The sequence below is a fragment of the Sminthopsis crassicaudata genome, chromosome 4 (assembly GCF_048593235.1).
Source record: "Sminthopsis crassicaudata isolate SCR6 chromosome 4, ASM4859323v1, whole genome shotgun sequence".
NCBI lineage: Eukaryota > Metazoa > Chordata > Mammalia > Dasyuromorphia > Dasyuridae > Sminthopsis > Sminthopsis crassicaudata.
Genome location: NC_133620.1, coordinates 307,848,954 through 307,872,835, shown reverse-complemented (window position 1 = coordinate 307,872,835; position 23,882 = coordinate 307,848,954). Strand labels below are relative to the sequence as shown.

At 34.6% G+C, this 23,882-nt stretch overlaps 1 protein-coding gene across 5 annotated transcripts in view; it reads left to right on the top strand.

Moving 5' to 3' along the window:
* ARHGAP44 (Rho GTPase activating protein 44) overlaps positions 1 to 23,882 on the top strand; it is a 175,502-nt gene that overhangs the window by 133,849 nt on the left and 17,771 nt on the right. For 2 of the 5 annotated variants that reach the window (XM_074312026.1, XM_074312024.1), the window contains exons 14-19: positions 743 to 856; positions 1,323 to 1,414; positions 3,313 to 3,493; positions 8,675 to 8,692; positions 9,668 to 9,889; positions 18,231 to 18,376. In XM_074312026.1, the coding sequence (XP_074168127.1) occupies positions 743 to 856; positions 1,323 to 1,414; positions 3,313 to 3,493; positions 8,675 to 8,692; positions 9,668 to 9,889; positions 18,231 to 18,376 (773 nt within the window). The remainder of the gene's footprint in view (positions 1 to 742; positions 857 to 1,322; positions 1,415 to 3,312; positions 3,494 to 8,674; positions 8,693 to 9,667; positions 9,890 to 18,230; positions 18,377 to 23,882) is intronic. The other 3 variants (XM_074312027.1, XM_074312025.1, XM_074312029.1) reach the window with 2 other exon arrangements.

Here is a 23,882-nt window from a genome sequence, read left to right as displayed (position 1 = left end):
TTATGTAAGATGGCTTTTGGTTGGCTTAAGAGTAATTTTTAATAGTGAATGAAACAAATTCCTTTTTTTTTTCTTTTTAAATATCTTTTCCCAGCTACTACTTTTCCTCCAAAGTGCTTATAATTGATTGTGTGGAAACTAGGAACTTCTAACACATACAATACATTTATCACAAGTCCCTCTTTGATATTTGATATTTGATATATTTCTATACTTACAGATCTATTAAGCTTGTCCTGCAGAGAAAAGATATTTTTCTATGCACGGATTTATCTCTTTTTCCTTTAAATATGTCTGCCCCTAATAGAATGCAAATGGCCACTGTTAGAGGAAAAAGGAAAAATGGCTTTTCTGTAATGTGATAAGATTTTCCTTAGGTATCATATAATAGCTCTTCAAGAATAGTGAAAGGTTTCTTGAGAGGGTATTTATTTAAAACAGATGCAGGCATCTTACTAGGATCTAAGTATGTCTTTTCCTGGCAAAATAATATTGCAGGAATAAGTTAGCTCAAAGACTTGAGGACAATGATGATTATTTACATTCACATAGCATTTTAGGATTAGCAAAGCATTTTATAATGTCATTATGCTGCAAAAGAAAATATTAATATGGGCTTCTTCAGATTTTGTGTATTAAAGCAAGTGTGTGGTATGAGTTTCGGTTACTTGAGCTAAAGAGTACAAAATCTCTATCCAGGCATCCTGCTTTTTTCAGCAAAAACCTTTTGATTTCCTTTCAGATACTTGATCAAATTTTTAGCTAAATTGTCAGAATTTCAAGACACAAACAAGATGACTCCCAGTAACATGGCTATTGTACTAGGACCCAACTTGTTGTGGCCACAAGCAGATGGGTAAGTAAAGCACAAGAAGTTGAGAGTGATGTTAAGAAGGGGAATAACAGGTAAATGTAAAGCAATTATTAGTAGTGCTCATATCCCAAGCTTTTGTAGTCCGCTCATACTGTCTCAATAGAATATGTTTTTGTTCACAAGAAGGGGATACCGTACGCTCTTGAATCACTGCCCTTCTCCATCTCTCCCATCTCTGTTGACATCCTCAGTTCAGGATGAGCCTGGTGATAAAATAGAAATAAGTACTAAATTAGCTTGGGTATCAAGGTAGTAGTAAGTCTCCATGGTAGGGGCAAGAGACCTAGCAAAATAAACAGAAAACTTTTGCAAGGCTCTTCCTAACACCTTGTCTTCTCAGACATAGTCTTGACCAAAGATTCTATGCCTTTGGTATAAGTAATGCTTCTTGGAACTCCCAAGACATCTATTCCTTCCTTTGTCTATGACATTCTGTTGTATGTTTTAGGAATATTACTGAGATGATGACCACAGTTTCTCTGCAGATCGTTGGAATCATTGAGCCTATCATCCAACATGCTGAATGGTTCTTCCCTGGGGGTATGTAGTGGGTGATGCTAGTTTGTTAAGACCAGTGTCTGATGGGCAGCAATAGGAGACAAGAAGTCTAGGACAAAATAAGAATCACTGCTAAGGCCAATGAAAATGATGCATTGCTACCTCAAACATTTTCTATATCATGCCCACTTTCAGGTTTATCAGAAAGATCATATCTTAGGCATGATCTAGTCCAAACTGATCATTTCATTTAACAGATGAAAAATCTGAGGACCAAAAGAGGAAAGTGACTTGGCTAAAGTCACATAGTAGCAAAACAAAAACCAAACCTTTGATTTTTTAAAAAATCTAGTATATTTTCTATTTCTATTTATAGGAACTGAAGTTTAAAAGTACTTTTACCTTATTAAAGTTCCCCTCCCATTATCATAAATTCCCCATCCCATCATATATCATTGTAATTTCTTGTTGGTTTTTTGGAGGTCTCTGGACTAGTCTTCATTTTAGTTCAGTAATCACCACAGAATAGCCAAGTGTTAAAGTCCAAAACCTTTATTATCTCCTTCAAAGTCTAGTTTCCTTGCCTGGGGCCCAGCTAGCTTTCTTGAAAGCTAGAAACTGGTCTCAGTGGGGGAAGTGCAGGAGGCCAGCCACTACTGTGATGTGAGATGAAGTAAATGAATCTGGCTCTGAGTCTCCGGGCTTATGTTTCAGCCTCCAGCCACCACAAAGGTGGACAATGGAATAAATGTGTCTCTGGGTTCCTGCCCTGACTGAGTTTGTCTCAGCTTATATGCTCTATTACAGTTAAATCTATTCATCATGCTGAGTATAAGCCAATCATTATATCACTAGGAAACCATTATTTGTTGTAAGATTAAATAAATCATACTGAACTTAGAGAACTATTAATCACCATGCTAAACTAGATAGCCATTGTCTTTATCAATTTCACTGAGTTAGCACCTTGTAAGAATCCTTATTTTAAATACAGAGTTCTGGCCCATGACATATCATAAGCTGTCCCACAAAACTTATTATGATCCCTTCCTCACTTCTATCCCTTAGAATACCTAGCTTCCTTTAAGGTCCGGCTCAGGTATCACTTCCTAAGTAAATCTTGTTCTTGTAAGATAATAGTGCCCTCCCACTCCCCATCTCCCCACTCCCAATAAAAGTTACCTTTTATTTAATTTGTATATATTTAATATTTATTTATATGTGTATTTATTGTTTCTCCAAGAGAAAGCAATTTTCTTGAAGGTGGATACTGTCTTTTTTTTAATCTTACAATCCTTAGTATCTAGCACTATGTCTGCACACAGTAAGCACTTAATTAATACTTATTGAATTTATTGTCACCTTATACCAACCAAGATAACTGGAATTATAATCTTTCTAATTCTGAATCTTATTCTTATTGGCACGTTAGTAAAATTACTTTGTAATCATACTTTTCTCCTCATTAGATAGTATTGCTAAAGTTAAGAGTGGTCCACATGGATCTTAAACACTGAGCTTGCTAGCTCTCATATTCATCTAATATTAAAAATTAATTCATATTATTTCTGCTTTGTATGTCACCATCTGAGGGATGAATTATTGATTATCTTGAGTGTTATTGATGGCAAAGAATGGAAAATGGAAAGAGGATAGGGGTAGAGATGTTACCAAAAATATGAAGAAAAAAATGGAAATGGAAAGATAGAAAACTATAATTGTGTGGGCTCTGGGAAGAGTTGGTGAATAAATTCCTATGGGAAAAAAAGGGAATTGCAAGGCTAAAGTTAGTGGCATGGGGAATGAGTGAGATGGACTTTCTGTTTGGGAAATCAAGAGGGGAAAATATCTCTTGCCTTCATCAATCAGAAGGTGTGGAGATGGGGAGAGGTAATCATAGAACATGAAGCTTTACACACCCATTCTCTCTTCTCTCGAAGACATAGAGTTCAATGTAACAGGTAATTATGGGAGCCCTATACATGTGAACCACAATGCCAATTACAGCTCAGTGCCATCTCCTGATATGGATCCTGCTGATCAACGACAGCCTGAGCCAGCCCGGCGACCCCTCAGTGTGGCTACTGATAATATGATGTTGGAGTTTTACAAGAAGGATGGGTATGATCAGATATTTCTCCTCAGTCCTTGGAAAAGCAGGTGGGGAGGGAGATATAAGAGAAATACGGTTTCATTGAAAGTTTATAAAACTTAACAGCAGCTATAAAAGACATCCAAATGTCTGTTGAATTCCTAAAAGCATAATTTAATAAAACTGGGATAAAACCTTATATAGAATTCTGTATCACCCATGCTAGTTAACAGTTAGGATAAAAAATAACAACAAAAACTACCAAAAAAAATGAATCTCCCATTTAAAACTTATGTAGAGTTCTGCATCATCTGTAGTCAATAGTTAGGATATAAAGCAACAAATTGCATCTCTTATCCCTCGTCAACAGCCAAGATTAAACACACACATGCACATACACACACATTTAAACCCCTCTCTTTTTAAGTCAGAAGTTGATATGAACCAAGCAGTTGTCTCTTCAAAGCACTATTAGTAAGATCTAAATAATTAGAAATTTTTATTGCTTCCCACAATCCTCCATTTTGGACAGGGCCCCAAAGTAGGTGGGTTAGCCATTAGAAAGGTATGTCACAATGTTTTGTTTTTCCTCACTAGTTCTTGTGAATTCATTTTTTTCATTTTTTTTTAATTTTGATAATTTGATTTCCTGCCTCCTTGATTCAAATTAGCTAATGGTTTATTGATTTTCTTTTTTGAAAAGTCTTTACTTTATGATATCTCCTCTATTTTTCTGGATTTCTTATTTGTACTTATTTATGAGTTGCTAATTTGCTTATTATCTTATATTTTAATTGTATTTTTCCTATTAATCTACTAATAATAGTAATTATGATTTTTCACAGATGTAAAATTTACTCTGAGAAATTACATACCAAATGATTTGCTAACTGGTTTCATCACCTAACCAATTTTTATAATGAGACTGAAATATGCTGAGAAATCTTTATATTCTTTAGTATTTCCATTTGCAAGTCAGCATAACATTCTGTCTGGCTATACTCTTATAAATAGCCTAGCCACTATATGCCAGCAAATTAAAAAAAAATCTAGAATTAACAATAAATCAATTAATAATCAAGAAATTCATTGAAAAAAAAAAAGAAAGGCATGAATTATTTTAGAAAATATATAAACCTTAAGATAAAGTTGATCTCCTCTGTCTATAAACTGGCTTTTCCATATGATGATAGAGAAAGCCAGATAGGAAGCCTGGAGTCTCACTTTTTCCTAGAGAAAAAGCAAACCTTTCTTTTCTAAAGTGACCAGACAGACTTAACTGGAGACCTTGGAATTCATCTAACAGATTTGGAAGTTATTTATTTTGCTTCCTGTTAAGAATGAGAATAATTAGAGAATAAACTGGGAAAGTATCATAAATCTATAGTCTGTTAGTTAACTCAGGAAGGAGTTTCTGATATTTGTGTAAATGTGAAACAATAGTTTCACATTGTTAGGGAATTGATCATTTAGTCCCATTTTCATGATTGGATTTTTAAATTCTTTAAATAAAATCTAAAAATATAGATAAAGATTATTAATAATCCTCCAACCTGATCAAAGCCTCAGAAGACATTCTGGGAAGAATCTAGACCTGGAGTTAGAGCCCTGGTTCACATCTGCTCCTTGTGTCTTTTAATCTAGTCAGTCTCTCTTCCTGCCCTTTGAACCTCAGTAAGTTTGGTTCCTCTGACAAAACATTTGGATCATTTTATAGCTGGAATTACTAACTATCAGTAGGAAAGAAACAGTGAAAAAATAATGAACAATCACTAGGTTACTTTTACCACTACTAGAGTTCTCTGGAACTAGCTAGCAATCTTTCAAGTGTCATTCTAGCACTTATTCTGATTTATATAACCAAATTATTATCTCATATAAAGTAAATTCTTAATTGCATAAGAATTTTATTTAAATGTAAATGAAAGTACAGTTGTGACTAATTGAGTATGATCCATGCCCTGGCTTTTTCTTTTTAAATCTTCCCTTATCTAGCATACATTTAGATGTTTTAAATATATAAATATATGTTTTTGGATAGCTATGATTCAAAGGTACAGCAAAAACCTATATCAAAAATTCATAGGTGTTAGAATTCTTACAAGGTGCTAAGTCAGTGGAATTGATAGAGACAATGGTTTTTAGCAGGGTGCTTAACAATTCTCTAGAAGTACTTAGTTAGTACTTATTAGAGTTCACACCTTTAAGAGAGAATGTATAAGATAGGAGCCTCAACCAGGATACACTTTGGGAGATTCATAGCCAGGATTCAGTTGAGGAGATTCACAAGTTGGGCAGAATGAAGGAAGACAGCAAAGTGGTGGCAGGCTGTCCTGTGGAGAACACTGAAACCAAGATCTGGAAGGCCTCCAGAAAACTAGCCAAGTCTCAAGTGAAGGAGATAAGATTTTGGAAGAGACAGTAAAAGATTTAGACTTTTAATCCCTGGCTGCATTTGAGGTGATTATTAAACTGAATTGAATTGAAAGGAAAGCTGCTCCCAGAAGCCCCCCAAGAAACCTGCTCCCAGAGAACAATGTATTCTAAAAAAGAACATTACACATAGGTATTCATTATTAAATGAGTTTCAAATTCAATTTTCTTCAAACAATTAAATTTCACTAGCAAGTTAGAATCATTTGTACTATATTGATGTCCTCTTTAATGTCAATGGTTTTGAAGTTTACCTTTATGATATGCATTTCAAAATACTCAATACCCACTAACTAAATTGTGCATATTATTGTCATTATAAAAAAATTTTTGATTCAGTTAAAAATATTGTGCCATATCATTTAAATGGCTGCCTATTCAAAATATCCTTCTTATACAGATATTACAATATATTTTACACATAGATTTGTTATTTTCAGGAAATGGACATTTAAACATCCCAAGAAAAAATAAAGCCAGTTTCATAACTGATGCTCCACAGGTTTTAAGAAAGTTCAGAAAAATTTATCCTGTATCTAATAGAATGAGAATTAGTTTAGGGGAATGGCAAAGGCAGTCAGAAATCATTGACTTTGTAGCTATTTATTAATATCAACTTTGAAGTAGTTTTGCCTTTTTTCTTTTTAAAAGACATAGTTTACAACCAAAGCACTATCAGAAATGATGAAATGAAGTGGAATGCCCTTATAAATACAGCATAGCTCTTTTTATAGTCAGAATCAGAGTAGATGGAGAAACAATGAAGTTTGTAATTGGTGTCATTAAATTTTGAATCTGAAATCTTTGGGTTTAGGGTTTCTCAATGAATAATGCAGGGAAATTTGCCTATCAGAAAGTTTTATTTCTTAAAAGAACTTCAAGAATCTTTTTAGTTTTGGCCATGGTAAGAGCTTATTTTCATATGTGTATATCTATAGATTTCCAAATATACATTTACATATATGTATATGTGCACATGTGTGTATACATATATACACATGCACACCCACATGCATAGCTAGATGCTTTTTAACTTTTCTAGAAGGCATCAATGGCTAGAATGCTCAACCTGAAGTAAGAAAAACCTGAGTTCAAATCCAGCCTTTTTGGCTGGCTATATGAGCTTGGGAAAGTCATTTAATCTCTGTTAATCCAAAGAAGAAAATGACAAACCATTCCAGTATCTTTGCCAAAAAAATCCCATGGACAGTATGGTCCACTGGGTCACAAAGAGTTGAACATAAACAAACATATATGTGAATATACACATGTATGCATATATATGTAAATAGGATACGTGTGTTATTTACTATGAGGAACAATGTATATCTATCTATGCCTCACTCTTGAATCAATAAATTAATCAATCGACATGTACTTGTTAAAGTAACTACTATAAACCAATTAGCTTACTATTAGGCACTGAAGATACAAGTAAGGGTAGGTACAAAGAATGAAATGATCCCTATTCATATTGAACTTATTTACAATCTAATAGGGAAGACAATAAATACAGGTACATACATATGTATATTTATTTATATTTATATAAGTAACAAAACCTTATGTTTAGCTATATTTATATCTATATATAGTATATATGTATATGTAGAATAAACACAAGCATATATTTATATGCATATATATACATATGTATATATGGAAAAAACAAGTACAAATATCTTCAGAATAGTTAAATATAAGGCATTTGGCAAGGAGAGCATTAGTACAAGCAGGGAGTTGGAGAATAGTGTATTGTTGGTTATGTGTACCTCAGGAGTAATCTAATTCTATCCAGGCCTGATTAGGAATTCTTTCTACAACAAACCTCAAAACTGATCAAAACTTACCTTCAGTAAGAGTGAAGGGTATAGATTTGGGATATTCTATAATAGAATTGTTGATATGTTTCCAATTTTGAAGTTTACTTAGACATGGCCAAAATATATTACTAATCCATATCCCTGCCTTCCAGGAAAAAAAAAAAATTAAGGTGAATACATAATTAGGCAAAAATTCCCATCCTAACTTAATTCTCTCTCTTTTTGGAAATCACACATCTACAGTGTTTTTTCCCACTATGGTAGGCATGCCAAACGAAAATTCTCTAAGGTAATCTGTGCCCTAGATGCTATTCCCATCCGCAGTCCTATTTATAGTCAATTAGTGTTAAGTTTTAAATATTGAAAGTATGTTTTGCTGTTCTCAATATATTTGAATGTTTCTTTTGGGAGAGGGGAGTTCTTTGCTTAAATGTAAAAATGGTAAGTGTGTCTTTTGTTCCTTTCTCCTTTATTGATGCCCCAATTTGGAGGCATTGGAGTTACACATAAGTGTGTAAAGGCACACAATGGTATTTCTTTCCTTGTATGAATGAATTATTTTTTTTAATAAATGACTTTTTGGTCAGGGAGATACATGAATCAATCTTCATTCACACTTCTCTGACTTTGATCTAAAATTAAAGGGAAATTTACAAAGTCAAATTCATTTAAAAGTACATGGCTCTTCCTGCTAAATCATCTCCCCTTTCCTCCTCCATCCCCATCACAACCCCACTGTCTCAACAAAAATCTGTATTGATTTATGGGATATTTTCACCATTACCAATGGCAAACAAAGTTTGACCACATAAAAAGTACAAAGTTAAGTGAATAAAGGGACATATTATATACTCATATTCTTGACAAGGGCTCCTTTATTGGGGGATAGCCTTCTCACCCAGAGAAAGATTTAGTTTCTTTGAAATTAATATTTGTATGTTTTTGTCCATGCAGCCTTAGGAAAATTCAAAGGTATGGTATCTGTTAATAGCTGCTGGGCCATGTTCAGCCTTTTAAACCTTAAGTTAGCTGTGTCCTAATGAATACTTCAAAAGGTTGAGTGCTCCATGTTTGGTTGCTTGGCAGATATTTATGCTGTGTTTTCATCATTAAATTAGAATTCCAAAATGGTGAAGTCTAATCTTCCAATTTGCATATAAGGAAATAGAGGCATAAAAGGCACTTGCCCAAAGCCATGTAGTTAGCTGCCATATAGGATAAATCTCATGATTCTCACTCAAGAACATTTTCCAACATCAAGAGATCAATACATAATTGCTAAATTTGCTGTGTAGCTTACAAAGCTTTAAAGAATTGTTTTGAATTGAATAGAGAATTAGCTCTGAAGTCAGGATGACCTGAGTTCAAATGTGACTCAGATACTTAACATTACCTAGTTATATGACCCTGGGCAAGACACTTAACCCCAATTACCTCAGAAAAAAAAATTAATCAAATAATAATTTGATGTTTCTGCTTTTTGCAGGGTAGCCTAAAGGTCCAGTCTGTACTGTCCATTTATTTTCCTTTCCTTTGCTCAAAAATCTTATCAAACCATCTTCTTCTTTGAGGAAAAGTTTGAGATTGTGGCACACCATTAATATGGCCAGCTGAGTGTAGCAGAATATTAATGTATCACAATCCTATCTTTAATTCTTCCAGCTAAGGAAGACAACTCTTTATTGAAACCTCCAGAAATAAGGGTTGTCATTGGCTGGCCCCAGCAAAGTGGAGGGTAGAAAAACTTGCTTTTAATTCCCATTTTCATTCAGAAGTAACTATGGCATTGCTTCCCAGGATCAGGCAAGAAGGGTGCACTAAGGCTATGCTAATGTTTCACTTTTGTGCACATGTGCTTTAATGTTTCTGCTTTGTTGGGGGTGGGAGGATCCTACTAGTAATTTTATTGAAGGGTAAGCATATATCTTTGTGTCATTCCCCAACCAGTATGGGTGTGAGGGTTATGGATACATCTTGGGTGGCTCGAAGAGGTTCCTCTGTCACTCGAAAATCATCCTGTACTCCACCAACTGTACAGCCTCCTGCTCCACCTTCTGATCTTGCTGTTCCATCCCAGTCACCAGTTCCTGAGGAGTTACTTGACAATTCAGCAACTTCTTCCCATTCTCCAATTAACTTTGGCTCCCCGTCTGTGGCTGAGCAGACTAGGTAGGTAAGAGAAATCACTAGGGGTGAGGGAGAGCTGAACTGCTCTAAGTGTGATTCCTCTATTTGTGCATGCCAATTTAATGACTCTTTTTGATTCAATTATGGTGCTTTTCCTCTTTAAAATATTTGTGGATGACTTTTTTCAGAAGTCTAGCACAGAATAATCTTCTCAGAAGTTCTCCGGAAGGGAGATTTGAAGTTTTTCAACATCTTCATTCTTAGTAAGATAGTATTTTTTTGCTAAAGCTAAGATTATATTTCAGATTTTCTCTCTCTCTTTGCAATTTTCATGGATTAAAAAGTGTTTTATTAATGTCTCTATTTCTTTCCCCTGAGGCAATTGGGATTAAGTGATTTGCCTAGGGTCACATAGCTATGAGTTAAGTGTCTGAGACTAGATTTGAACTCCAAGTCCTCCTGACTTCAGAGCTGGTACTCCATCCATTGTGTCATCTAGCTGCTCTCTCTATTTCTAGTTAACAGTAATTTCCAGATATTATTTCTCCCATTCCCTAATTAAGCAAAGTTCCTGAGACCACATCCACATGATTGTCAGGTTTAATGAGAAACCCTTCTATCACCACTCCCCTTCTCCATACTTCAAGAGGTTGAGTGCTCCATGTTTGGTTGCTTGGCAGATATTTATGCTGTGTTTTCATCATTAAATTAGAATTCCAAAATTATGACGTCTAATCTCCCAATTTGCAGATGAGGTATCTTGGGTGAATATTGTGATAATATTGACTTTATATTGTAAGCAATACAATTGGTTTCTCCACAAGTCAACAGATGGCAACTGCACATGTCCCCTGGCTAATCAAGTTTTTAATGACACTGCTATGTTAGTAGAGTGAGATTAGTCCTGAAACTATTATGGAGAAGGGGATTGGTTTTGTTATAATAATAACATCACATATTTGTGTGTTCAAAGCCATTTCCCACCTAAAACTTTATGTTATTCTCATAAAGAAGATATGGGTTGGTATTTTTTATTTCATAAGTGAAGAAACTAGGGCCCCAAGAGATCATGATGTTCTCAAGATTAGTGAGTGAACAAATTCAGTGACAGATTACTAATCTGATGTCCTTTCCCCACTACCATGTCTTAGATGAATCCATTCAGATTTTTCAGGTTTTATCTTCATTTTGAAAGAAAAGTAAAATCAGGTTATTAGATCATAGATCTGGAATTTGAAGGAACCTCATAGATTGTTTAATTCAACTCCTCATTTACAGAAAATGAAAATATGGCCCAGGGAGGATAAATGACTTGATATGAATCCAGGTCCTCTTGTACTCTTTCCAGCATATCACATGGCCTCCTTTCAGAATTCTAGGTGTCAGGTAGAACACTAAGGAAGGATGCATCATTTCTTCTGCTCTCTTGACTCAGCCTTGCATCTTTAAAAAGCAAAACAGGAATTATATGTTGGTGAACATTTATTAATTGCTTACTCTGTGGCTGAACTGTGCTCGATATTAGAAATACAGAGAGAAAGACAAATTCGTCTCTAGCCTCAAGAGATTACATTCTAGCAGGTGAAACATGTGTTTATTTAAATACAAAATATGTACATTGTATAAAGGTAATTTCAAGGAGAAAGAAATTGGGGAGGTCAGGAAAACATTCAAAGAAGTAGAAAAAATACATGGTTGTTCATTGTCCATTAGAGGTGAAAAGGACCCAAGGGGACTCAACGTGATCCTTTTATTTTGCAGCAGAAGAAACTGAATCCAAAAGAAAGGAAAAGTATTCTATTTTATGTTGTATTATTGAAATTTGCATATTGTCTCTTTTGTGACCATAATCAAATTATGGTCCATGAGATTAAATTCAATTCCTAACAAAATTCTAGAATGCATTAAAGGAATTCTACAAGATTCTAATCATTTGCCTCAATTTGGTGCTCAGAATGACCTTGGATTCTATACAACCATTCTAGATTATACACATTCTTGCAGGTTTTGCCATGCCGGAAAGAATTCAAACACAATTCCAGTGACAAATCACCTCACATTTAAGGACCTAAATAAGTGAAGCAGGGGTTTGAATTGTAACATATCTTTTAGAAAAAAATAAGAAACTGTGATTTTGGTCTTGGTGAAGGGAGGAAAAGAGGAGCAGGGGGGAGGGGAAGTTGGTTGCATCAAACATAGATCACTGGTACTCAGCATACTCCTGTTATGTGACCTCCATTCTTTGTGAAGAGTAGCCAGAGAGCAAAGAGAGGAAGAAGGTTAAGAAAATACGATGGAGCGAAAAAAAATCAATTAAAAAGCATAATAAATTGAATGGGAAGGATTTAGCCGTAAAATATATCCAATAGCAGAATCCAATAATATGCTGTTTTACCGCACTTGAAAAAGTTTCATATAGAGTTGAAATAAAGACATAGAACAAAATTCATTTCTCCTTCAGCAGAACTCAAAAAAGTAGAAATAGTATTTATGTTTTTAGATAAGAAAAAATAGACTGAAAAGATAAACAGATAAACTACAATTTGCTGAAAGGTTAAAAAAAAAATTAAGTGTGATATATAAAACATATGTGCTAAATGAAATTGACCCTAAATACCTAAAGGAAAAACTAAATGAATTACATTGATAAATGATAAAATTATAAAGAGGGAGGGGGAGTAAAATTACAAAGAGAGTAAATTTATAAAGAAGGACATGGCCAGACTTGTACTTTAGAAAAGCCATTTTGTCAATTGAATGAAGCATGAATTAGATTGAGGGAAAGATCTGAGATAGGAAAATCAATTAGAAGTCTATTGCACCAGTCCAAATACAATGTGATTATAGCCTTCATTGAAATTGTAGCCATGTGTATGGAGACAAAGAGAATATTGCAAAAGATATTGAAGAAAATAGATTAGGAATAGAAAGGAATATATCTTTTTCTCAGAAAAATTAAATGAATAATTTTCAGATCATAATGTAATAAAATTATACCTTATAAAGAACCATAGAAAGATAGATTAAAAATTATTTGGAAACTAAATAATCTAATCCCAAAGAATGAGTGAGTCAAAGGACCCATTTAAAAACAATCAGTTTCATTAAAGAGGATGATAATAATGAGACAGCATATCAAAAATTTTGGGATGCAGCTAAAGCAGTACTTAGAGGAAATTTTTGTATTTCTAAATGCAAACATCAATAACATAGAGAAGAGCAGATCAATGAATTGGCTATGTGACTAAAAAAAAAAAAAACTAGAAAAAGAACAAATTTAAAACATTCAATTAAATCAATTTGGAAATCCTAAAAATGAAAGGAGAAATTAATAAAAATGAAAGTAAGAAAACCATTGATTAAGAAAATAAGATGGAGAGAAAAATCAATTTAAAAGCATAATTAAATCGAATGGGAAGAATTTAGGAGTAAAATGTATTAAAAAACTAGGAGCTGTTTTTGTGAAAAACCCAATAAAGTAGAATAAAATGAGTTAAATTAACTTTTAAAAGGAAAGAAAACTAAATTACCAGTACCAAATGTAAAAAGTATGATTTCACCATCTTTACAATGAAATTAAAGCAATTATTAGGAACGGTTTTACCCAATTATATGCTAATAAATATAATAATCTAAGAAAGATAGATGAATATTTTTTAAAATATGAATTACTTAGATTAACAGAAGAAGAAATAAAATACTTAAATAACTCTTCCATTTACTTCCTAAGAAAAAATCCCCAGGACTAGATGGATTCACAAATGTTATGAAATATTTAAAGAACAAGTAACCCCAATACTATATAAACTGTTGAGGGCGATAGCCCCTTAGGTATTCCTTGTTTGATCTACAATTTTCTTTGGGACTTGGACTTTGATACAAGATCTGGTCAAACTAGTCTGGGCTTGTACCCAGCCCCTCACTGGATCTAGCTGGCTTGGATAAAGCCCGCCAAAAATCTGGCCTTCTAGGAATTAACCTGAGCTCCGCCCATTACTTCTTCAAGCAGATAAAAAGAGCAAAGCTAGAACCATCTTTGGTTCAGAGATTTGAAAGATGCCAGCCAAGATGCTTGCATCAGAGATTCTCTGTCCCCGCCGCTTTCGGCGTATATCTTCCTCTATCTAATGCCTTTTACTAACCAGACCTTAACTTTGCTTCCAAACCTGGCAATAAACATCTTTTACCCATCTAGGTTTTCGGGCTTGTAAATTCATTTACAGGGGACTCTCGCCGCCACTAGACCTGATTTAACTTTGTATCCTTGCGCCGAATCCTAAGGGGGTTGCAGGGGAGCTCCATGTGACTCCCTGTACCCCGAATCCTGCCACTAGACCTCATTTAATCCTATTGAGGTATATACCTCATTATTAGGTATTTATCTCATGATTTGGTTCAAGTTACCTCATCATTTTGAGGTTCCCTATTACCTCATCATAAACTATTTGGGAAAAGAGGCAAAAAAAAAAAAAAAAAAAAAAAAAAAAAAGGAATTCTACCAAATTTCTTTTCTGACATAAATATGGTGCCAATACCTAAATCAGGAAGAACAAGAGAGAGAGAGACAGAGAGAAAGAAGGAGGGAGGGGGGAGAACTATAGATCAATTTTCCAAGTGAATATTGATGAGAAATAAATAAAAATACTAGCAAGAAGGTTATATCATAGAGATTATATACTATGACTAGGGGAGATTTATAACTCAGAATTTATACCAGGGCTGGTTCAACATTAGGAAAACAATCAGCATAATTTATCATATCAATAACAAAAACACAAATCATAACATAACACATGTCAATACATGTGGAAAAATCTTTTGGCAAAATACAATATCCATTGCTATTAAAAAAAAAAAAAAAACTATAAAAAAAAACAAAACAAAACAAAAACACTATAGAACATAAGAAATAAATGGAACTTTCCCTAAAATGACAAATAGTATCTATCTAAATCCATCAGCAAGCATTATTTTTTTTGTTTTGTTTTGTTTGTTTTTGCTGAGGCAATTGAGGTTAAGTGACTTGCCTAGGGTCACATAAACAGGAAGTGTTAAGTTACATTTGAACTCCGGTCCTCCTAACTTCAGGGCTAGTTCTTTATCCACTAAGCCAACTAGCTTTCCCAGCAAGCATAATTTGTAATGGGGAAAAGCTAGAAGCCTTTCCCTTAATAAGATTCAGAATGAAACAAAAATGCCCATTATCTCCATTATTATTGAATATTATACTAGAAATGTTAGCTATAGCGATAAGAGACAAAAAAGAAGTTGAAAAGTAGATTAGGCAATAAGGAAGCAAAACCATCGCTTTATAAATAATATGCTGGTATACTTAGAGAATCCTAGGGAATCAATTAAATACTACTAAATAGCAGCAACTTACATCTCTCAGACCTGCTAAAATTGTTCTCCTTGACAATTTCTTAAAAGATATATATAGGTTCTTTTTTTAAATTATAACTTTCAGTTATTATTCCATTAATTCTTAAATTATCTGACCCCAGTGCAAATACAATCTGCAAGACAAAAAAAGAACATGCTTTTTTTTTGGGGGGGGGGGGGCACCACTATAGAAGTGAGGAAACCTTTTTCTGCCAACCTTTTATGTTGTCTTGTGCTGAAAAATTGTTTTATCCAGCCTTTTTTTTTTTTTTTTTTTTTTGGCTCTGCCAAACCAAAATTTAGTTCAAAGCATAATTTTAGAGCTATTTGTAGAAAAATTTGCAAGAGTCAGACTGAATGCTTCTCTCTTCTACTCTCTGTCTCTTTCCTTATCTTAGCCATTTAAGCCAGTTTAATTCTACACTTTCCTCAAGTCCCTGGTCCCTTTACCATATCATTAATTGTGCTTTGCTAAGCCTAAACTTTGGGGTCACTTCCGCCTGCCATTGTCTTCAATCCTATATAATTCCTCCTACTAGGAAATCTTTTTATACCTTCCTAATTTTCTATCCTACTTGCCACAGAAGTTCTTCTAATCTTTTCTTCTCTTCTCAAAACTCTCCTGACCCTTCTCTCCCTGTCGCCCCAAGCTATATTGCTGAAAGAAAAGGTGAGCCCATTCACTAAGAGTTCCTTCTCCCCTCCTCTTTATTTGATACCATGCAGATACCTTCTGCCTACTCTCTCTTCTATCTAAAGGGGGGAATGATATTTTTCCTTGCCAAGGCTAATCTGCTGTGTGTGCACAAACCATCCTATTCCATCCTGAATAATCCTGAAGATTTATTCCTTTGTCATCTCCATTCTCTCACTTACCTTCAATCTCTTCCAGTGCATTGGCTATTTCCCTACTCTCTACAAACAGGCCCCTATCCTTTTGTTCATTAAAAAATACTCCCTTGATCCATCCTCTTCAGTATTGTCTATCCCTCTGGTATCTGTTGCTAAACTTCTTAAGAAGACCATATCCAATAGGTATCTACACTTCCTCTCCTCAGATTCTTTTCTTAGCTCTTAAAGCTCTCTCTTCCAGCCTCATCATTTGATCTCTCTCCAAAGTTAACAATAATCTTTTAATTGCCAAATGCAAAGATCTTTTTTCTGTCCTCAAACTTCATGACCTCTGTGGAGCCTTTCACATTCTCTTCTCTCTAGGTTTTTGAAATACCATTTTCTCCTGGTTTCTCTCCTCTTACCTGTCTGACTTCTTTTCATTTTCCTTTGCTGAATCTTCATCCAGGTCATTATTGCTAACCATTGGTGTCCTACAGGCCTCAGTCTTTGGCCTATTTCTCATCTTCTCTTTCTATTTCTCTTGGCAATCTCCTCAACTTCTTATGGATTGAATTATCATTTCTAGGCTTATGATTCTCAAATTTTACTTAGGCAGCTCCAATATTGCCACTTCCTCCAGTGTTGCATCTCCAACTTCCTATTAGGAATTAGAAATAGTTATGCTATAGATGTCCTAAACTCAACAAATCTAAAACTAAACTTGTTAAGTTTTTTAAAAAATCCTTTCCCCCCTCCAAATTACCTCATTACTTGGCCAAAGGCACTATCATCCTCTCAGTCTGTTAAAACTATTTCTTGACTCCTTATCTTTTAGCCTCCCTGGGTCATTGAAAATAGCTAACCTAGGAGTTAGCTGATAAAATTTTGTTTGACTGTGCCTGCCTTGTTCTTTCAACGAAAAGATTGTTTACCCTTTAATATGGTTGATGTGCTACAACTTTATTTTTAATCCACTCCAGTTTCCCATAGGAATAATTACTAACCAATTAAAGCCCAGAGCTATTTGATAAAGTTTGGAGATAAATTATAAAGCCAGACTTATCCCCAGGATTTGGGGGAGAGAGGCAGTTCCTCTAAAAAGAGTTATGTCCCTTTCCTTTAAAATACTACCGCAAAGTAGGATAGATGTAGACTTGGATGTCCTTTAACATGCAGTGGTTCTGAGAAGAAAGGGTAAGGAGGTTGAATCTCCTTTTGGAGCTGAGTGGCCCCAAGAGGCTTATTTACATGATTAAGATATTTCCTAGAGCAGCATGAAATTATTAAGTGGCTATAGTTCTGGTGTTGAGTGAAGGTCCCAGGATTCACCATTACTTACAAATTTGAAAAATATAAGAATCAGTAAATGAATGAACCATTGTCAGATGTCAAAAGTCTGTCAGAATCATACTCTTAGAGTGGAGATGTCATAGTTTAGGATTAGAGGATAGAGGCCAGGCTTTTAGAAATATGTTCAGGGATTGATTTTAAAATTTAATTTACTTACTGAAAATACTTTTAAATGCTTCAATCCCAAGGATAGGAAAGCTGACAGTCAGAGAAAAGGGCTTAAGAATCCCTAAACAGGACCCTGTTTCTGTATACTCTTAAAAAAAACTTTGCTCCTCATCTACTCCTTCCTCCCCAAATACTTTTATTAGAATAAACATTACTTGACATTTTTCCCTCCTGAAACTCGGTAATAGTAGAGATAGCTCCCACTCAACCACAAATACAATACATTGCTAGTCAAATATGGAATGGAGAAAAAAGTACTGAAATATCTGTGGTATTCAGGTTTAGATTTATCCATTGAATAATAAAATATTTACCAATTATCTTCAATTTTCAAAAATTATACTTGGAACAAAAAAAGATAGGAATATGGATAGGACAGGTTCTTTCTTCAAGAAGCTTGGGAAGATTTATAGACTTGAAAAGGTAGAACATATATCTGTGTGTGTTTGTGCCACATGAGTGTAAAGTTGATAAATACTACCAAAGCCCAGAGAAGGGAGATATGTAATGATTGGCTAACTTGGATAGTGGAACTTTCCCTCAGAATAGAGATTTAACTTGTGTCTTGAAAAATGATTAGTATTTTCATTAAGTGAAGGTGATGTTGAGTTTTAATAAGTTTATATGTCATTCCTTATATTTGTTTCAGCACTTTACAAAACAAGGAGCTTTCTCCAGGATCTGGGCAAAAGGAGAGTCAAAGCTCTGGTCATGGGGTCCTCTGTGTGAGTACACAACCGATGACTACTTTCATTCAGCCACCCATGGATCAGAGCCCTCATACACTCCGGAAAGGTATCACTTTTGCCTCCTTTCTCATTTGTCTTTGTCTTTAACCCATTGAGAGTCTGAGTTCCAGTTGGTTTTAAACTTCCTTTAATAAACCAGTCACACAAAGGAAGCAGCTATGGGGGCTTAATAAATACTACCTAGGGCTCCAATTGACAGTCTGAATTTGGAAATAATTAATTTTGCCCTGTACTTATATTCAGATGTATCTATATAATCTCAAAGAAATTATATCATCACTTGATGCCTCAGTAAAATGGGGGCTTGGAATAAGTAATTTTAAAGTCTCTTTCTAGCTCTAATATGCTATAGGCAAATCTAGCAGTGTGCAGGAACCTTCTCTCCCTTAGCTTTGTTCACTTTCCTTTCTCTTTGTACAGTTAGTAGAACCTAGCAAGGCAGAGGTATAATTCACTTCTACCAGGACTTGAGTGTTAAAGGGACTGTGGCATCAGGAACACATATGAACTACCCAACTAGCCCATCCAGACCTCTTTGAGAACAGAAGAGCATCATCCTATGTAGCCTTCCTCCCTTTCACAAAGCAAAAGACTATATGAAAGAAAAAGCTGCATGGATTTTCTCTCAGCACTTTCTCATCTCTAACTCACTTCTCAGCATCTTGTCAATTGACTTCTAGTCCCTCCACTTGACTTAAACTGCTCTCTCTAAGATTACCAAAGATCTCTCTAGTGCTAAATCTAAATCTAATAGACTTTTTTCTCAATTCTTATTCATATATATGTATATATCCACACACAGCATTTGACCATCTCCTTTTGGATACTTTCTCCTCTCTGGATTTTTGTGATTCTGGTTTGTCATAGTAATTTTCCTACCCATCTGATCTCTTCTTCCTTCTTTCTCTGGATCATTTTCCATGTCTTTTCTTCCATTTAATATGGTTCTTCATCCCAAAAATGGGGAATTACATTGGTCTATTACAATGGCCTTATAATTGGTCTCCCTATATATTTCCTTCAGTTTTCATTCCCATCTAGCCTTAAACTCAGCTGCTAAATTCAAATTCCTAAAGTATCAATCCAACTATGTCAATTTCCTGCTCAAGAAATTTCAGTGGTTCCCTCTTGCCTCTAGAATAAAATATACATTCCTCTGTTTTAATGCTTAATGTCCTTCACAATATAGCTTCAGCCTATCCAGAATGTTATACTTCAAATATTCTCTTTCAGAACCCATGGTCCAGCTAAACTATCCTATTTGCTATTTCCATACACAGTATTTCCTTTCCCACTTCTGTCCCAATTAAGCATAAACCATTTGCAGCATACTGAAAATATTCTCCACACTTATCCAGGTCTTTTGGAATCCCTGGGCTTTTCTTTGCTTCAGTGCTATATACTTCAAGAGACATCTCTTCCTCAAATCACCATGTGTTTTAAAAATAGATTATTTATCTGTGAACATATTTTACCTTCCTCCTTTACTTCCACCTCTTTTAAAGGACAGGGATTGTTTTGCTTTTGCATTCATATTCCTGGTGCCTAGCACAATGCCTGTAACATAATATCTAATTTTAAAATGTATGTTAAATTATTAATTGATCTGTAAACATCATTTACAAAATAACTTGTTCCATCATTAATCCTGAGTAATTGTCATTTATATTTGTTTCTCTCAGCTATTTGCATACCTTTAGTGAAATTTTACCCATTACAGTGACACAGTTTTTTGAACCTTTGGTATGGAATCAGATAAGGTTTTTTTTTTTTTTTCCTGTTTGTTTTTTTTGTTGTTGTTGTTGTTTTGTTTTGTTTTAGAGTCTTTACAAATTAAATCCACTTTCTGCTCTTGTTCATACTCCTACTTAGCTCATCAAAGAACTCTAGGTGTACCAGATTTGACAAATATCATATTTGTACAGCAAGTTTTTCCTTTCTCCTAGTACATTAATTACTTATTTTATTTAAAAAATTGTAATACATTCCACTAACTTGTCCAGCATAAAAGCAAGAGACTCATTATTAAGGATCAAATTGAACCTATTTACTTTTATTGGATTCTAAAATTACTTGTCCTAGGCAAGACATTTATATAATTAAAATTAATTTTACCTCTTCATATAATGGCACAGTGGATAGTTCACTGGTCCTTGAAATTATGAAGACCTGTGTTCAAATCCAGCCTCAGATCTTAATAGCTATATGACCTTAAATTCTTGTCACAATTTCTCAACTGAAAATGGGGTAATAGCTCCTACCTCTCAGGGTTCTTGTGAGGGTGAAATAAGATAATGTTTATTAAGCACTTATCAAAATTACTCCATAGCAAAGGGCTGTCCCAACTATGAATAAATATTTTAAGTTCCCAAGTAGTGATACTTAGCTATGGTATCAAGCTTAATTTGGAAGTTGGTGCCCACAGTGTCGGAGGAGAAAGTTGTTATTAAAAATGTTTTTTTTTCCCCCAGGCAGATGGAATAAATCCAAAAAAAAAGTTTTAAAAATAAGAATATTTTCCCAGATGGAGAGAGAAATAGTTACTAATTTCTTGTTGAAGACTTAAAAAGTTGTCATATCAAGAAAGAGATTAAACTTTAGCCTCTAAAGATAAAAGCAAAACTTGAAATCCCAAGAAGACCAGTTTAGGGTTTATAACAGGAAAAGTTTCCTAAAATTAGAGCTAATTAAAACTGGAATATGGAGATGACAATTCTCAGTGTATCTGAGAGTAGTATTTAGTTATGAGTTGGACTGAATAGCCAACTGTAGTTCTTTCTAACTCTGAAACTTAAAAGAAATTGACCTATTGTAGCGAGCTGTCGTCTCCAGAAGCTGCTGGATCGCTCTCTGGGAAGAGATCTGCTGTGTCTTCTACTCAAATCTCTCCGACAGATTCTTCTTCCTGTAGAGAACCGTTGTCTCCAGGCAGTTGCTGTTAACTCTTGTCCTTAGAAGTGACTTCCCTTCCTGCAGAGAGCCCCGTCAGGCCTGATGTAATGCAGAGAGTCTTCTTCTATCTCTGAGAGTCCTCTCTTTTATTCTCCCAGAGAATGGGCGTGGGATAATGCAAGGGCTTCTGGGAAGAACCACCCCAGCCAATGAGCTTGCCCCCTCTATCAAGTCAACCTGAGTTCTCACCTTGTAATTGTCCAGAAAACCTGAATTCTCACCTTGTCACTGTCCAGACAACCTCAGTTCTCACTTAGTAATCCTAACAACCTATGATTTAAAGTTTTCTAATGCTATTTATCTCTCTCTCTAGTTTTAGAGATGGAGAAAATACATTTTTTAAACAGAATACATTTGTTATTAATATCAATAACCCATGACCCATTGGTCATGAAAGTTGTTTTAAGAGAAAAAGGGATGGAAACTAGAATAGTAAGAGATTAAGACAAATAAAATTAAAAACTGGAGGGGAAAAACTATTTATTAAATCCTACTAGTGTTGAACACAGTGCTAAATGCTCAGGATAAAAATGCAAAACTTAACTTCCATGAATCTACATTCTAAGAGGAAGAGACAACAAAAGGTGGCCAGAGAAGGGCAATTCATCAGGAAAGTTGAGATGTTGAGTAGGGAAACAGGGCCATACATTGACCTGACACATCCAAGAATAATAACAGAGATCATGGATAGAAAGGGAGGAAAGGCTATCTTCACAGTTGAAAATCAGTTGGAAAGGAGAAGCTAGCTGGAGAGAAGAAAATGAAAAATAGTGGCTGGGAGACATTTAGAACTACTGCTCCAAGACCAATCAGTCTAGTAGTATCCAAGGGTATTGGTGAGGCAAAGTTTGCCAGAGAGCACTGGGTTTTGAGACCTAAAGAGGACTGAGCATGCTGATATGTACAATTAAATCATTTGAAGTTGTAGAATAAGATAAATGAAAATGTATAGTATGGACACCATATAGATGAAGGCAAGTTAAAGAGTTAGAACTGAAGAGTTTGATTTGGGTAGTTTTAAAAGAGTTTAATGGGGAAGAAGATAGCAAAAGAAATGAAAGAAGCAAGAAAAGCATCTCCAAAATATACAGAGAATTGACTTTAATTTATAAGAAATCAAACCATTCTCCAATTGATAAATGGTCAAAGGATATGAACAGACAATTTTCAGATGATGAAATTAAAACTATTTCCACTCATATGAAAGAGTGTTCCAAATCACTATTGATCAGAGAAATGCAAATTAAGACAACTCTGAGATATCATTACACACCTGTCAGATTGGCTAAGATGACAGGAACTAATAACGATGAATGTTGGAGGGGCTGTGGGAAAACTGGGACACTGATGCATTGTTGGTGGAGTTGTGAAAGAATACAACCATTCTGGAGAGCAATCTGGAATTATGCCCAAAACGTTATCAAAATGTGCATAATCTTTGACCCAGCAGTGCTACTACTGGGCTTATATCCCAAGGAAATACTAAAGAAGGGAAAGGGACCTGTATGTGCCAAAATGTTTGTGGCAGCTCTTTTTGTAGTGGCTAGAAACTGGAAAATGAATGGATGTCCATCAATTGGAGAATGGTTGGGTAAATTATGGTATATTATGGAATATTATTGTTCTGTAAGAAATGACCAACTGGAGGACTACAGAGAGGCTTGGAGAGACTTATATCAACGGATGCTGAGTGAAACTAGTAGAACTAGGGGATCATTATACACTTCAACAATGATACTGTATGAGGATGTATTCTGATGGAAGTGGATATCTTCAACATAGAGAAGAGCTAATCCAATTCCAATTGATCAATGATGGACAGAATCAGCTACACCCAGAAAAGGAACACTGGAAAATGAGTGTAAACTGAGAGCATTGTTTTGTTTTGTTTTGTTTTATTTCTCTTCCCAGATTATTTTTACCTTGCGAATACAATCCTTCCTTTGCAATAACAACAACAACAAAATTCGGTTGTGCACATATATATTGTACCTAGGATATACTATAAGATATTTAATATGTATGGGAATGCCTGCCATCTAGGGGAGGGGGTGGAGGGAAGGAGGGGAAAAACTCAGAACAGAAGGGAGTACAAGGGATAATGTTGTAAAAAAAAAAAAATTACCTATGCATATGTACTGTCAAAGAAAATGTTATAATTATAAAAATTAATAAAAAATAACAAAAAATAAAATTAAAATTAAAAAAAAAAAAAAAGAAGCAAGAAAAGTCCAAAATGGTTGAGTGGAGCATAATTGCCAGAATCTTCCATGATGAACTATCCATTTCAACACCCAAAAGTGAAAAAGAAATCTCTAGTTTGTATTTATATGTTTCCAGATTGGAGATGGGGAAATATAGCCTTTCTTATCCACATAGGGAAAGGAAGCCAGTGGGGAAAGAGACAGGATGAGAAAAATTTGGAAATAAAATCATTTTCTCACTTTTTCCAAATGTAAAAACTGAAGAATAGGGTAGTGAAATGATTTATATCCGGAATCAATTAAATGACTCAGCTGGAGATCAGAGTTCTCCATCTTGAGTTTTTCCTTTCAAATTAAAAAAGTTTCTAATGATCTTAAATTGAACTTTGATTTGTT